The sequence below is a fragment of the Crinia signifera genome, chromosome 4 (genome assembly GCF_055691185.1).
Source record: "Crinia signifera chromosome 4, ASM5569118v1, whole genome shotgun sequence".
NCBI lineage: Eukaryota > Metazoa > Chordata > Amphibia > Anura > Myobatrachidae > Crinia > Crinia signifera.
In genome coordinates this window covers 258,104,745-258,120,340 of record NC_139220.1, presented here as the reverse complement: position 1 = coordinate 258,120,340, position 15,596 = coordinate 258,104,745, and the positions used below count along the sequence as shown (strand labels likewise).

Genomic DNA, 15,596 nt, shown 5'->3' with positions numbered 1-15,596 from the left:
CAGCACTCGGGAAAGCTGCTGGTCTGCCCCCAGACTCTGGCTTGCCTCAGCATTTCCTGGGCTAGATTGCTGGGTCTTTGGACCCAGGCTATTTTTAATGGGGCAATTTACATTGAGGCCTGACCCATGTTTAACTGTTATTAACCCGGGAAATTACTTCTGTGTAAATGGGGTATTAGAGTTGATAGGCTTCCCACTAATGAATATTGGTTCATCCGACAATAGGGCTATCTTCTTAAATTGTAGATGGTGGGGACATGTTTCTGTGATCAGTTTAACATTTTCTGCTAATTCTGCTAATTGTTCCCTTTGTTCTTAGCTCACTGACCATCTCTGGCATCAGCCAAGAGGATGAGGCAATTTACCAATGCATAGCAAAGAATAGTGCTGGATCCAGCCAGGCGAGTGCCAGACTCTCCGTGATATGGGCAGAGGGATTGCCAGGGGCGCCCCAGGATGTCACTGCCAGCACTGTATCATCCACCTCCATCCAGGTGTCCTGGAGTGAGCCACTGGAAAACACCCAGGAGATCATTGGCTATGTTGTACACATCCGCAAAACTAAAGGTATTTATAGGAGTTTTTTCATATTAGCCGCAGTAATGGGCACAGTCAGCATTAGCAGAGAACTTTGGAGGTTAGGGTTAAGGTTTAGCTCATAAGATCTTTAATTAATTACATAACAATGCACGTTAAGTAGTCATTATGGACAAGGCTACCCAGCCATGCCGTCACTCAGGCACAGCAGAACAGACCCTCCATATATATGTATGCAGCTGATTTACATGTAATTGGACTAATCACCATAGAGATTAAAGCAATTTGCATTAAGTACTCTCTCTATAATTTAGTGATGAATTAACACATTTTTTTATTTATTTCAATATGGGTTATTTCCAGGTTATTGACTAAAATGTGTGCTCAGCATGTGACACATGTGGATTTTATTCATTTACAAAATCTGTGCCAAATATTTTACCGCCTGTTTGTAATACAATAGACAAAGGCTACCTTTAAATTGCAAAATTGTAAACATTTTAGGCTTGTTTTGGTGTGGATTTTCTATTCTGCTAATGTCTTATTTTATTGGTAATATACTGTATTTGTTTTTCTTGCCTTCTTCATATTCTATACAACATAAAAGTAAGCAGGGCCTGTACAGCTTTCCTCCCGCACCCTACTCTAGTGCATACCCTCCAACATCTGAAGGGCAGAAATCGGTACAAATCCAGAAAGGGGGCATGGCCATGGGTAAAATGGGTGTGGCCACTGGTAAAAGGGGTCGTGGTCAACCCCCTTTCCTAATGTGTACTGGGCATTTAAAATAAAATAAAAAGTGAGCAAATAATGTATGTATGTATATATATATATATATATATATATATATATATTATTTACAGTATTATAATTGGCAGTTGTACAATCTCCACCGGCACCCAGACCTATGCTGCAGTCCAAGTTGCAAAGGTTGAGCCCCAGACCCAAAGCATAGGAGGGAGCCGGGCACACAGAGGAGTTAAATAGCAGTGTTCTCCCGATGGCCGTACATAGGCACAGCCCGCACACTCACCCCTCAGGAGGCAGGAGGAGCTGCGGGAGACATAAAGTTAACAGGACTTGCTAGAGATAACAACCACGCGGGGCAGAAATTCCAACTGCGCATGCGTCGGGTTTCAAGGAGGCGTCCTGATGCAATGCATGCTGGCCCGGAACCCGCAATGCACCACTGGGTGCAGAAGGCCAGATAACAGATTCCAAATACCCGCCGGAACCGCGACTTACAGCGCCGAGAAGAAGGGCTGAGGAGCTGCCTGAAAACTCAAGAAAATCGGTACATTCGGTACACTTTGATTTAGCCGGTACAGACTGTTAAAAAATGGTACTGTAACGGCTAAATCGGTACAGTTGGAGGGTATGCTAGTGCAATGTTCCCTTAAGTGTTGAGTATGGTTACTTAACTGCCCCTTGGGGAGGTAAGGGAACACTTTGGGCCAGAGTACAGTTGGTTGCAAAATTAGTGCAAATTACTGAAAAAATTGGAATTCATAAGATGTCCATAATGTCTCCTAATCAGCAGCGGCACCAGGGATGGGGCTACTGCACAGTTCAAAATTCAAATAGAGGAAGTACACCAACTGCCACCCCATACACTGCCAAACATCACTGGCCAGAACTCACTGGCTATTTGAATTATGGACTGTGCTGTAGCCCTAGCTCTAGATCTGCCACTGGTCCTAATTCACAAATGGCCCAGCCCCAGTATGAGAATCCTGGAATTTATCATCTCCCTATTTAACCAGGAGATAACATGTATCAATGATCTCATATAAACAGTACACTCTATAATGGAATTAGCCAAATTTTCAGGGACAGCACTAGCAAAAATGAAGGATTGTAATCATCCTCTAAAGAAATCTGTGTCCTCTGGATTACCAGATCGGCTTGTAATAAATCGGTCCCCACTTATGACCTTTTCATTTCCAATTCCCTCCATCTCCTTGTCATTACTGAAACCTGGATCACCCCACCTGACTCTACTGCTTCTGCTGCTCTATCTGCTGGGGGAATCACATTCTCAAATACAACCCAACCCAGGGGCCGCCATACTCCCAGAATCCTCTCTTACATTCTCTACATTTCAGGTCCATACTATATGCCTCTTCCAACCTACTAATTGGACACCTATGGCATATAAAGTTAGCCAACCAAATTATTTCTATGAACACATGTAATCTACTGATGACGGGTCAGTGCATGAACGCACAGCATAGTCACCTGATGATCCCTATTGGTGAGTTAGAGGTAACTAGCCCAATAGGAAATGGCCTCTTCACTTCTAAATAGTTTTGTCTGCCTGGTTTTTAAATACAGCAATTATTCAGTTTGGACCTACATTTATGCGCAACTAGGCCATATAATTGGATATGCTCATGAGTTTGATAAATTATACATTCACTATTTTTGGGGTAAATATACTATGTAAATCTAAAATGAAAAGAGGTGAAGTTGTCCATAGCAACCAATCAGAGGTTGTCTATCTTTTTTCTATTGCATCCTAAAAAATGATAGGCAGAATCTGATTGATTGCTATTGTAACATCACCACTTTTTAGAAGCTTTACTAAATTTACCTCTACTTCCCTACCTCACAGATGTCAGAGAGCACTTTGCTGCTAAAACCTACAATGTGGTGTCGGAATGGTCAATGTAGTTGCCTAACCCTCCCCCTGCAGCCTGACCTTAACCCTCGCTGCTAGTGCCTAACCCTAGCCCTTCTGCCTAAACTAACCCACAGTCCCACAGCCTGAACCTAACCTCCCCTTCTTGGTGCCTAACCTTCACCCCCTGCCCACAGTCTATCCTTCCCCTAACTGCAGCCAAAACCTAAGTTCCATCACTAGTGCCTAAGCCTAATCTCCCCTTTCCCGGGCACCACCACTTCAATTGGGGTAACCGAAACCAGAACCTCAAAAATATAAGGAACCTGACGCCGGAATACCGACAGCCAAGATCTTTATCTACAGTATTCGAGGCACCGGCGCTGGTTATCTGAAGGCAGTAGGGATACCATCATTAGTGTAGTTAATGCCGGCATCCTGACTGCGAGGATGCTGACAGCACCCCAATGCTGTTAATAAATATTAACTTAAAGTGGGCCCTATCATTTGCAAGGGGTCTAATCATTGAGTTGAAAACAGCCATTTCTCTTGTTTTTTCACCTAAATAAATCAGGGCTTTTGTCAGCTGTCAGCTGCCTGCTCTCTTCCCTTACAGGGAGCCCGCAGATCTAAGACACCAGAGAGGTGTCTTAGATCTGCGAGCGCTTGCAAAATCATTCAATGGTCGGCGACCATCGAATCATTTTGTCCCTGTACGCAAGGCTGCGAATAGATGTTTATACTAAACATCCATTTTCCATTTGCATGTGTGCGGGGATATTCGGCGTGTGAGCGGGGGCGGCCATTCGTGCGGCACATAGATGACACTCAAAGCTGCGCATTTTGCAGCTTTGCTTGTCAACCAGAATCACCCCCTTAGTGACGTGTTAACAATTTTATGCAGTATCTGTAAAGCCTCAGACATAAGCACTCCCCCCTTTGTGGATGTGTTCAATTGATAATGACGTAAGTATGAACCATGACATGTGCTGAGTGGACAATTAAGCACGCTTGCCAAAAAGAGGAATTTAGGCTAATTATAGCCGAGAACTTGCCTGTCATAAACCCCAGGATGTATAGTTTTTTTCATAGCTGAAGTACATGAATGTTAGATTTTCAATTCTTACGTACAGTATGTGACTTTTTAAAGATAATGGGTGAGTTTTAATAGGATGAAAGATTCAGAAAGTGAGAGATTTGGTAAGAAATCTCCAGGTTTTTTTTTTTAAAGAGGCAATCATTTATACGTCAAAATCAAACTGGTTAAGCAGTGTAAATGATTGCCGCTTTAAAAAAAACCCTGTAGATTTCTCACCAAATCTCTCACTTTCTGAATCTCTTATCCTATTAAATCTCACCCTATGTCCCTAGGAATGTGTTGGAGATTGATCATTATGCCTCTAATTGCTTCCCAGACCCAGTACAGATGGAGTACCAGGAGGCTGTGAGCAAGGACACTTTTCAGCAAATAGTGACAGATTTAGAACCTTCAACCACCTACAGCTTCTACATAAAAGCTTACACCTCCAGGGGAGCCAGCAAAGCATCAGCCAGCGTGGTGCAAAGCACTCTGGGAGAAGGTACAACAACAATAAAAAGAAATCACTGCTGAAATCTAATTATGTTATTTCTCTGATGATATTATAATAATTAGTCATATCTGTCCTGACCAGTGGCAGGACTTGTGAGTGGTGAGCCCAGGTGCAAAAATATAATTTGGGCCCCACTCCCCTACCGTAACCCAAGTTTACAATATAAAACACAGCAGGGGGTGACTGGGAGAGGCAGGCGGATGCAGAGTGTGGAAGGAAAAAACAGTGGGTGACAGGAAGAGGGTGACAGGGGAAGCAGTGGGCCCCTTAGTCCCCAGGAGCCCTGATACATTACACCTGCTTCACCAATGGTAGTTCCACCTCTGGTTCTTCTGTCATGCAATTTTCCAATGTCTAACATCATTAGTGCAGTCTGATTGCACTGTGAAAACTATTGATGCACATCTCTGGCTTTATATGTGGCTGTACTTCTGCACAATGCCCGGCCATTGGGCCACACATAAAATAAATTGCTTTATCTAAAGTTGATGTTAGCTAATGGGACCAAGCTTTGCAAATTTCCACATACTATAGTCCCCACTGTATGTAATAGGAACTGTGGTATACTGTTTAATGTTTTGGCATTTGGTAAATGGCACCAGTACAAAAATAAATGGATAATCTGCCATTTCTGTGTGGTTTTCAGGAAATGTATGTTACTCAGGGTTGCCGACTTTGTTATTCTCCTCTCCGGGAGAAGCCCGGAGAGGAAAGTTTCAGCAGCCGTTCAGGGGGCGGGGCTTAAGGGTGACATCACTAAGCCCCGCCCCATGATGGTAAACCAGTAAATTTACGGATCTCCGTGGAGGGGACGGGGCTAAAATGACGCGAGTGTGTCATTTTAGCTCCGTCCCCTCCTCTGAGACCCGAGGATTGCGGTATGTTAATGCCGCGATCCGGGGGACAGCGGGGGTGCCCCCTGAATCCGGGAGGGTTGCCCACCCTTCCGGGGGCCGGGAGGGGGGACCCGATTTTCGGGAGACTCCCGGAAATTCCGGGAGGGTCGGCAACCCTGATGTTACTATCTCATGCCACCACTTGTATACACTAGTGTGACAACAAGGTGTCCTTGGAAACTATTTTAAAATGTTGTCAACAACATGTAATTTTAACATGTAATAAACAAAAAAATGAATTCCTCACTCTGCTCAGCCTGGCTCCTGTGTGTGCCATATTGCTGAGTCGACATTCATTTAAATTATAATTCCTATTTAATACTCTGAACCAGCCCTGCAGCCACACCTGGGGTTATGAATAGCCCACAAAATGGTGTCTGGGTTCCTGAAACAGATTCCCAAGAGGTGCTAAAAATGGAAGTGTTTGGAAAGATAATGCCTGATATGAGCTGTCATATATGCAGGGCAGGCAACAGAGGGGGTAAAGGGGGACAAGTGTGACGGTCCCAACGATCTGAAGGGCCCCAGAGCTTCCATGCCCGGGCACAGCCGCCGCCTGTACTAGCTGGCCGGTCAGTGACCCTCGCAGCCTGTGCACCATCTGTGTGTGGCTGAGTCTGCCTGACTCACTGTGTGCCACTGCCGTTTACTGTGTGTGTGTGCCCTGCCGCTCGGGGCTCAGAGCTGTCTACTCTGTGTGTGCGCAGGGCCTTGGGCAGCAGGCGCACAGCCATACCTGCTGCTGGTGCTGTGGCCTCAGTCTCTGGCTCCTGTACTTTTACTGCGCATGCGCGGATCGTCTGTTCCGCACTCTGTAAATGACCTGCCCTGCCTGCTCGTAGTGCTCGGCATTCTTTTGTGAAAGTGACAGGCCAGCAGCAGCCAGGAGTCAGCAGGAAGAAGCAGCCAGGAGCCAGGCCAGCAGGACTGAGAATGAGAGAAGTCCGCACCTGAAAACAGGATCTGGAGCAGCGAAAGGTTAAATGAGGCCCATGCAGAAGAGGATTGTGTGGATTTGGGATTAGGTGGGGGGCCCCAGAAATATCATTGTGCAGGGCCCCAAGATTTCTGTTGCCGGCCCTGCATATATGCAGTCATTGTAGTATAATATATGTATAATTAGGCTTACCATACTACCTCTTTAAATTGGGACACTCATGGTTCTGTGGTTTTCTAACATCGAGCCTACATTTCACCTGGTTTTAAGCAGCTAGAGAAACTGTGTAATTCATTAGTATCTTGGAGTTGATATAGTAAGCCTACATATCATGTAATGATGGTGCCTCTTATCTTGTGGTCTCATACTCGCAGTGCCAGCTGTGCCATCTCTCTATATCAAGGTCCTGAACAGTACAGCCATCCAGGCCGCCTGGGAGCCATCAATCAAACTGGGTCAGAATGAGGGCTTTAAACTGTATTACCGCAAGGTGCCCCTGCTGCAGTACACTGGGCCCATGTTGCTGCCCAGCAATGTCACAGCCTACAACATCTGCCGACTGGGTAAGACAAGACCTATGAGCTCAGTAATGTTCCCACTGATCCCAGTGCTGTCATATTTTTTATGGTTTACATGTAACTGCAGACAGGAATCCTGTACAACACTTTGTTGCTCTGTAATTATAGCAATCGGCAGGATTAATTATGGTAATCATAGACCCGGCATCTCCTCTGCAGCACCTCCTCTCCTTCTGTTTGTTCTCTTAACTTTATCATAATTACAGATTGGCATTTATAGATATGACATTTAGGGGGAAATTTACTAAAGGAAATTTGTAAAAAAATAGGTGTAAAAATAGGTGTATTTGTATCCAGAAATACACTTATTTTTGACATTTACTATCCCGAAAATACGGCAATTCTTATTCGTATTGATAGCACATCAATACGAATACGAATTGCCGTATTTTCGGGATAGTAAATGTCAAAAATAAGTGTATTTCTAAATACAAATACACCTATTTTTACACCTATTTTTTACAAATTTCCTTTAGTAAATTTCCCCCTTAATGCCATTGTGGCACAAACACTACATAAGTTAGGGGCATTTGTTTCAAAGCCTGGGGAGGGATAAAGTACCAACCAATCAGCTCATATTTTATAGGATGTACACGATAAATGCAACCTCAATGCTGATTGGACACTATGGGCAACTTCTCCGCCTGTACACTTCTTCACTCTTTTCACTGCTAAATACATCTCTGATGAACATAATATATGTGCAAATAATGCAGTCCACAAAAGTGTGCAGTAATATTTTAGTTAGTGTGTAAGATTGTCATTTAACCCATATTTGTCTACCCTCCCGGAAAAGTGGGCAAATGCCCCGCATTGCCGCCGATCTCCTACAACCTCCCCTGTGCAGGGGGTCCGTGGGGACCAAATGATGCACCATCGTAGCCCCGCCTCCCGCTGTGCAATACCTGTAATACTGGCATTGCACTTCGGGAGGTGTGGCCACGATTGCTCGATCACACTGGTCACACCCCTAATATAACACTTTCCTTGCAAGCCCCGCCCCTGTCTCACCCTTTTATGTCACGACGATGGCTCCAACCGATAATTTACACGCATGATTTAATCCCTTCAGTGGTATGCTCGGAAATCTTCTGGACTGAGCTACGCTGGAAGATTTAGTGCATGCCACGGTTACCAACGTGTGTGTGCCAGTGGTGCCTTAAGTGCTGGCCGTTGATCACATGCCACTTCCCCCCGATCGACTGAGCACCCTGAGTGCCCAACAGCCCCAGGGAACAGCGGCAGTGACAGGGGAGAAGCAGCTCCACAGTGGTGGGTATTATTCTAGGACAACAGAAAACCACACTGGGAGGTGTGCCATGCCCCAGAGAAACCTGCCACTGAAGGAGTTAATGGACCTAGAGTTTACTAAAGTGTGAGTTTTTAAAAGCGAGAGATGTTGCCCATAGCAATCAAACATATTCTACTTATCATTTATCTAGCACCTTTATAGGATAAAAGCTAGAATCGGATCTCTCACTTCTAAAAACTCACTTTTAAGTTTAGTGTATTTACCTTCTAGTCAGCCTACACAATTTTACACTTCTATTGTTCAGCATTACACAGTGACCTTGTGGTTAGGACAGGATCAGGCAGGTAGGAGAAGATGTCTGAGGGCGAGGGCAAGGATTGTGCAGCTGGCATGAGGAGTTTCCGAATGTACAGTATTGTTACAAGTGTCCTCTGAGCAGACTGTAACGCTTACCACTATTTTGTGTCTAGACCCCCTAGTGGTGTATGAGGTGAAGTTGCTGGCATTTAATCAGCATGGGGATGGAAATTCCACAGTACGTTTCGTGTCTCTGAAAGAGGCATCTGCCCGTGCGGGTAAGTGACTCTCATGTTTACAATACTACTGACCTTCCCCTATGTCCTGCATACTGCAGCAAAGGTTGTGCATATAACTAGTTCAGCTCACTGTTCCAGATGTGTAGCATGGGAAGTGTGTGGTTATTTCATTGTAAATGTATTGCTGGTCACATACACTAAAAAGGATATTATCGGATTAGGCTAATTTGCTGCAAATATCATGTTCTTTGCTTATGCTTCTATGTCATACTTACCTACTTTTGTAATACCATGCCAGGGAGCAGTGGTGTAGTACCTACCAGGTGCCCGGAGGCAAAAAAGATGGTGGCACCCCCTACCCCCAGCCTCCATTGGTGAATGTGCAGTAGCACAGCTGGAGGGGGAGGGGCAAAGGAGGAAGTTATGTAATTGCAATGTGATCAATCACATTACTTCTTATGAGCTTAGTGATAAGCTCATAGGAATCTTAATTTTTTGGGACTGGCTCTGATAAAGAGTTATTGATAAAAATATTATATAAACAAGTTAATATTAATAGTTATTGCACCCATTTTCAATTATATTGTGGTGCACAGCAACTGCTGGGCATCTATACAAATAGATGTATATCAATAATTGTCTCAGATCAGATGCCCATAAGTAGGTAACATGTCTGATAGCTCTGGGTCTAGCCATTCAAACCCATCTATAGATCTTGACTGGATATCTATATAAACTATGGTTTCACATTTGTTCTTGCACCTTCGGTGGCTGCGAGAAAAAAATATGATGTAAGCGGCTAATGGGCGTCTGATTGCAGAAACAATTGAATAGCTCAAATAGAAGGCAAACTGTGGGTATGTTCCACAAATAAATTGCCCACATTATCCCCTACAGAGAAAAAAAATTCACATTAACACCTACCAAAGAAATCCATTATCCACCACAGAAAAAATACTACATAATACCCCATGAAAAAAACACATTCACGCAAGATAAAAACACATTATTCCATACAAAAAACACTCTTCCATACAAAGAAACCCACATTATTCCAACACAAAAAACACAGTATTCCCACACAAAACACCACATTACAGTGTACACACTAAAAATATTCCACACAAAAAAAAAACATTATTCCACGCAAAAAATGCACTAACACAAAACATGCTCTAACACAAAACACATTCTTCAAAAAATACACCCCCCATTTTTTTTATCCTAATAGGCAAATACACCTTATCCACCATAAAAAAATTAGACATTGTCCCACAATGAATAATGCGAAACAGAAAAAGACACAGCACCAATGGTGTAACTTCATGGAATTTCCCCGAAATTTGCCCCCGCCCCCCGCACAAAAGACAGGGCTGCTACAGTATCAGTATTTACTGTTACCTGAGGCTTCTAGACTGAAATAGTAGGGCTGCAGCGGCTGGACAGCATGTTCCTCTTCATATATGGTGTTTGTGTGTGCCACTGCCTTTCCATCCTCCCGCACATTACTTTCCTGCAGCCTGCACGCTGTCCTGTCACCGGGCCACAGGCAAGTGCTCCTGCCAGGGCTTGGGAGGCAGGAGCCTCCACTGCCTCCCAGAGTTCCGCCACTGCCAGGCAGATTGTAAAGGTGGCCCGTACAAACACGGATGCGTACTTAGATATGTGTCATACAATGACTTACATCCAATTGTAGATGAGCCCCAGAGCAGTTCGCAAGATCTACTGTACTACTTATACGTGTCAGGGCTTGTTCATGTATTATGTTCTACACATGGTTCCAATCCATATGTAATTGGCCACGAGGAATCTTATTTAAAATGCATGTAGCCCAGGGTTGTCTACTTTCTGGCTGCCCCCTCTGGGAGAGGGCAGCCAGTTCAGGGAGACCGGGGGGGGGGGGGGGGGCAGGGCCGCTGATGGGGCTGGGCAGCCGGCAAATGATCTCTGGCCACGAGGACGCGATTGTGCTGACCACGCCCCCCACGTGCAATGCCAGTATTTCAGGCATTGCACAGTGTGGGGCAGGGCTACAAAGATGCCTTATAGCCAATGATGATTTCATTTGATTGCAAAAAGCTTGGATTTCTTTTTTTCCCTAAAAATGTGACAGCTCCATAATGTGGGTTACATGAAATCAGGGAGATTGCTAGACTCTCCAGGGATTTGGGGAGATTGCTGCTATTTCAGAGGGAGGTCTCCTGCAGCATACAGAAGGGTAGGCAACTATGCTCTATGTACTTAATTTGCATTACATTTAAAATGCATGTTCATTTAATGGCAGCTAAGACACTTGCACACTAGACAGTGGTAACATAAGATCTAATACAGTGGTGGCTAAACTGGTTCCCCGAGATCTACCAACAGTTCATGTTTTCCAGACCACCTGTGAATCTCGAGAATGTGTTGGTTAGGAATGACTGTCAGAATGTTTGAAAATCTGACAGTTAGTAATGTCTACACCTGCGCCCCAGCTGGGTGGTCTGGAAAATGTGAACTGTGTGTAGATCTCAAGGACTGGTTTGGCCAGCCCTGGTCTAAAACATATTACTAGCAATGCCGAGAACGCAACACCAGGGGTATGGGTCATAGATTCGACAGCACTAAGGTCGACATGCATTGGAGTGACCACTGAATGTCGACATGGGCCCTAATGTCAACATCTGAAAAGGTTGACATAGGCTTAGGTCAACAGGTCATTAGGTCGACTCAAGCATTAGGTCAACATGGGCAAGGTAGATCGACTTGGGGTTTTTCACTTTTTTACCCAGATTTAAACACAGTCAACATGGACACCGTAGCTGCGCTCGCCATGCTTCGGGCACGGTGCCTCAATACGCTCGACACACTATTTTATTCTCCCACCACACCCTATGGGATAGTAGGGCATGAAATACCGCCTGTTGGCACGTCAGCTAAAAAAAAAAAAGGTGAAAAACCCCCATGTCGACCGTTTGATGGTTGACCTAGCCCATGTCGACCTAATGCTTGTGTCGACCCAATGACCTGTTGACCTAAGCCCATGTCAATCTTTTCAGGTGTCGACCTAAGCTCATGTGGACTTTCGGAGGTTGACACAATGCACGTCGATCTAATTGCTGTCCATATACCGGCACCAGAGCACAGCGGCATTACCGTGCAGTTTTATTTCAGTGTTTATCTGTAGAAGTGAGAAGATTATGACTGCTGTCTTTTTCCATACAGTGTTGAACCCGTCCTGCAACTGTGTGAGTGACGAACAGAAGGCGAAATCGTCAACAACTGGCATCATTATTGGGATTCACATTGGTGTGACCTGTATCATATTTTGTGTGCTGTTCCTCATGTTTGGATACCGCGGGAGGTAGGACAAAGTGGACCCCCAGTAGAAATTTGGGCAATAAGTACAGAGTAGGGTTGGACATTGATATGCTCAGGACTCGGTTCCCTGTAGGGTTTTTCCCATCAATGTCCAACATATCGACTTCTGAATGAAATGGTTCCAATATATTTTTGGATTGTGCAGGAAACTGTGGTGTGGTGTCTTAACCATGTGTGGCTGCACCTGTTGCCAAGCAAGTCTGTGGCCCTTTAATTTGTAAAGGCCCCCACTACTTAAAGGGTATGTGGGATAAGAACATTTATTTACTGTATATAGAATAGGAGTCCAAGTAAAGTGAAATTAAGAAAGAAGAAAATGTGCTATAAAAAAGTACGTCTCTGACAAAGAGTAAGATCAACGCCAGCATCCCAACACACCAGGAGACCAGGCCCGGAATGCTGACATTGATGAGCATGCCGGTGTTATAATTTCTGACTTCCAGCATCCTGAATGTAACCCTGTGGGAAACTGTGGCTTAAGGCTATGGGGGTGGGGTATGTGCCAGGTACTAGGGAGGACTTAGAGTTTGTCTGCAGGGGAGGGAGTTAGGGATAGGTTGCGGGGAGGGAGGGTTAGGGTACTGGGTGCGGGGTTAGGATTAGGTGGTGGTGTACAAGGATTAAAGTTAGGTACTAGCGGAGGGGGTTAGGGTTAGGCTGTGGGGGAGGTAGGTTTAGAGTTAGGGGAAGTAGGGGGAAGGTAAGTATACCACTGTTGTGATTCCCTCCATCGGGTTGCCGGCAATGGTATTCTGACCTCTAAAATCCACACCATTAAAGTTGCAGCATCTATTAATATGAGTGATTTGGATGCATTTCCCCCGCAGAGAAGTAAAAAAGGTTGTATAATTGTAGGTGCCATTAACTGCCGGATTCACTTCTCTTTTGTTACATGTAGCAGTTGAATAGATAAGTGTACAATTGTGTAAGTATTATTAATATATTAGAAACAGTAAAGCTTTAAATTAATACTTAACTATGACATCACCCAAGCGATATGCCAGTTAAAAAGAAACAACACTCAGTCGCCATTTACTTGGGCAGACTAAGAAACAAAATGGTTAAATCCAATGAAACCTAAACACAAACACCGGTCTGGTCATGAAGGGGTAAATTTACTAAAGCTTCTAAAAATGAAAAGAGGTGATGTCTCTCATAGCAACCAATCAGATTCTGTCTTATTTAACTTGAAGAGTCTAAAGTGAAAGAGAATATGAGATTTGGACAACAATTACATCTCTCTCTCTATCTCTCTCTCTCTCTCGTCTCACAGGCTGATGAAGTGTAAGGCGGCACAGGATCAGCTCTCGGCTCAGCAAGGTGCGGTTGGAGTCAATGGCAGAGTTCCAGAGAGAATTGGTCACAATGGTACGACCTTGATAAATGATGATGCCCCAGAAATAAAAGGAAAGGTTGGCGACCTCAGTGAGATGGAGCATCTCTTCTCTCATTCATCTTCTCATGGAAATGAGGTGAGACTCATTTATATAACCATGTAAGGCAGAAAGCTGAGGATCATGGGACATGGCATTTAGGGAATGCTGAAGGTTGTCTGTGGATGAACACCCTGGCATGGAGATAGCAAAAACATCTACTGCCTGCAGTAATGTTTTTCTATAGCAAAATAGGCAAGTGATCAAAAAATATAAATAATGTAAGTTTTCACTTTTTAAAAATCAGATACTGTATGCTCATTGAAAAAAATAATTCAGATTAATAAAAATATAGGCACCTTACAATTGATTTAGATTTATAGATTTTTAAAATCTGCTGTGGCAAAACTCCACCTCTGAGGCCCCGGTATCCATGTGAGGGTTCTGCTCTCGTAACCCGCACCTGGTTAGATGGTTTCCCACTGTGCTCCAGTCAGGGTAGAGTGTTGGGCCTTAGATGCTAGGGTTTCATACCCAAAATACCTAATTTTACTATACAGGACACTTCTAGGTTTATACTGGAACTAGTATTTTAGTCTTGTAATTTGCTGCTAGTTATTATATTGGGGTTTCTCTTCTCTCTCAACCTTCCCATCTCTCTCCCCGTATTCCTTCAATTTCTCCCTATTCTTCCTTGTCTCTTCCCATTTTCCTCACTCTCTCCTCTTTGTCCTTTCTCTGGCTCTTCCAATTTCACACCTTTCCTAAATCTCATTGCCCATATTCCCCATCTATCGCTCCCTCTCTTGCCATGTCTCTTCCTCTATCACCGCTTTTCCACCATGTCCTTCACATAAGTTTTTTTTTTTTTTATTTGCTGCCTTTACTCCAATCAAATTTGACATACCAGTCAGAACAATAAGTCTGTTCAGCACTGATGAAAATGCGGATTATGTTCTGCTGCCCCATGCACGGTGGGGATTGGCTCCATTGCATTAAGTGGTGCATTAAGCAATATTTATTATTTTTTTATTAACAGTTTCTTATACAGCGTACACATATTCCATTACAGAGTATAGTTGAACATTCACATCAGTCCCTGCCCCAGAGGAGCTTACAATCTATATTCCCTAACACATGTACACACATATATAACAAACTGCACAGTTAGGGCCATGGTGGGCACTGTGAGGCAGTAATGCTAACCATTACACATCCATGCTGCCCCAAATATATCATCTGTAATGCACCTGTCATTCAATTGCAAATCAGTTCTAATGACCTCCATTAACCCTTTCGTGCATATGGGCCACTACAGTGGACAGCAGTTTTTAAGTCATTATCTCCTATAGAAACTATTTTTTGATATCACTAATGCATGGTGTCCTCTTCTTTGGACCTCTACCAAACTTACAAGGTATGCCATCTAGTGGCAGTTTTAAATTCGCACATAAACACTAAGTTCACCGGCACTAAACACTTTTTTTTCCAAATATATTTTATTTAACCTCAAAAGACAAAAGCAATACAACAAGCAATAAAGAGAAAATGACATATAGAGTACTAATGAGGATCACAGCACTGAACACTTTTAAGAATTTCTGTCAAATATTTTTACTGAAAGATAGCAGAGCAGGTCTACAAAATAAATTCAAGGGTAGTACTTAAGGCAAAATATGGTAGATGTTTTAATCAAATACTCCATACTGCATACTAGGCTGTTCCTGGTGTATAGGCCTAACCTAAATAATAGTCATATATGCCAGCTATAAAACAAGCAATATGTGGACTTGTCACTGGCCTCCAGAAAAGATGTGCTCTATGTTCCTCCACGATGTTCTCAGGGCAGTATTGCATTGATATGATTTCATTGAACAAATATAGAGGAATATATACTTTAATGTACAGATAAACA

General features: G+C 43.7%; 1 protein-coding gene across 1 annotated transcript in view; it reads left to right on the top strand.

Annotated features, from left to right (window-relative positions):
• Nucleotides 1-15,596, top strand: part of IGDCC3 (immunoglobulin superfamily DCC subclass member 3) — an 84,253-nt gene that overhangs the window by 65,613 nt on the left and 3,044 nt on the right. The window contains exons 8-13 of the mRNA XM_083184318.1: nt 320-567; nt 4,573-4,737; nt 6,957-7,145; nt 8,883-8,987; nt 12,153-12,291; nt 13,582-13,780. Of these exons, the coding sequence (XP_083040444.1) occupies nt 320-567; nt 4,573-4,737; nt 6,957-7,145; nt 8,883-8,987; nt 12,153-12,291; nt 13,582-13,780 (1,045 nt within the window). The remainder of the gene's footprint in view (nt 1-319; nt 568-4,572; nt 4,738-6,956; nt 7,146-8,882; nt 8,988-12,152; nt 12,292-13,581; nt 13,781-15,596) is intronic.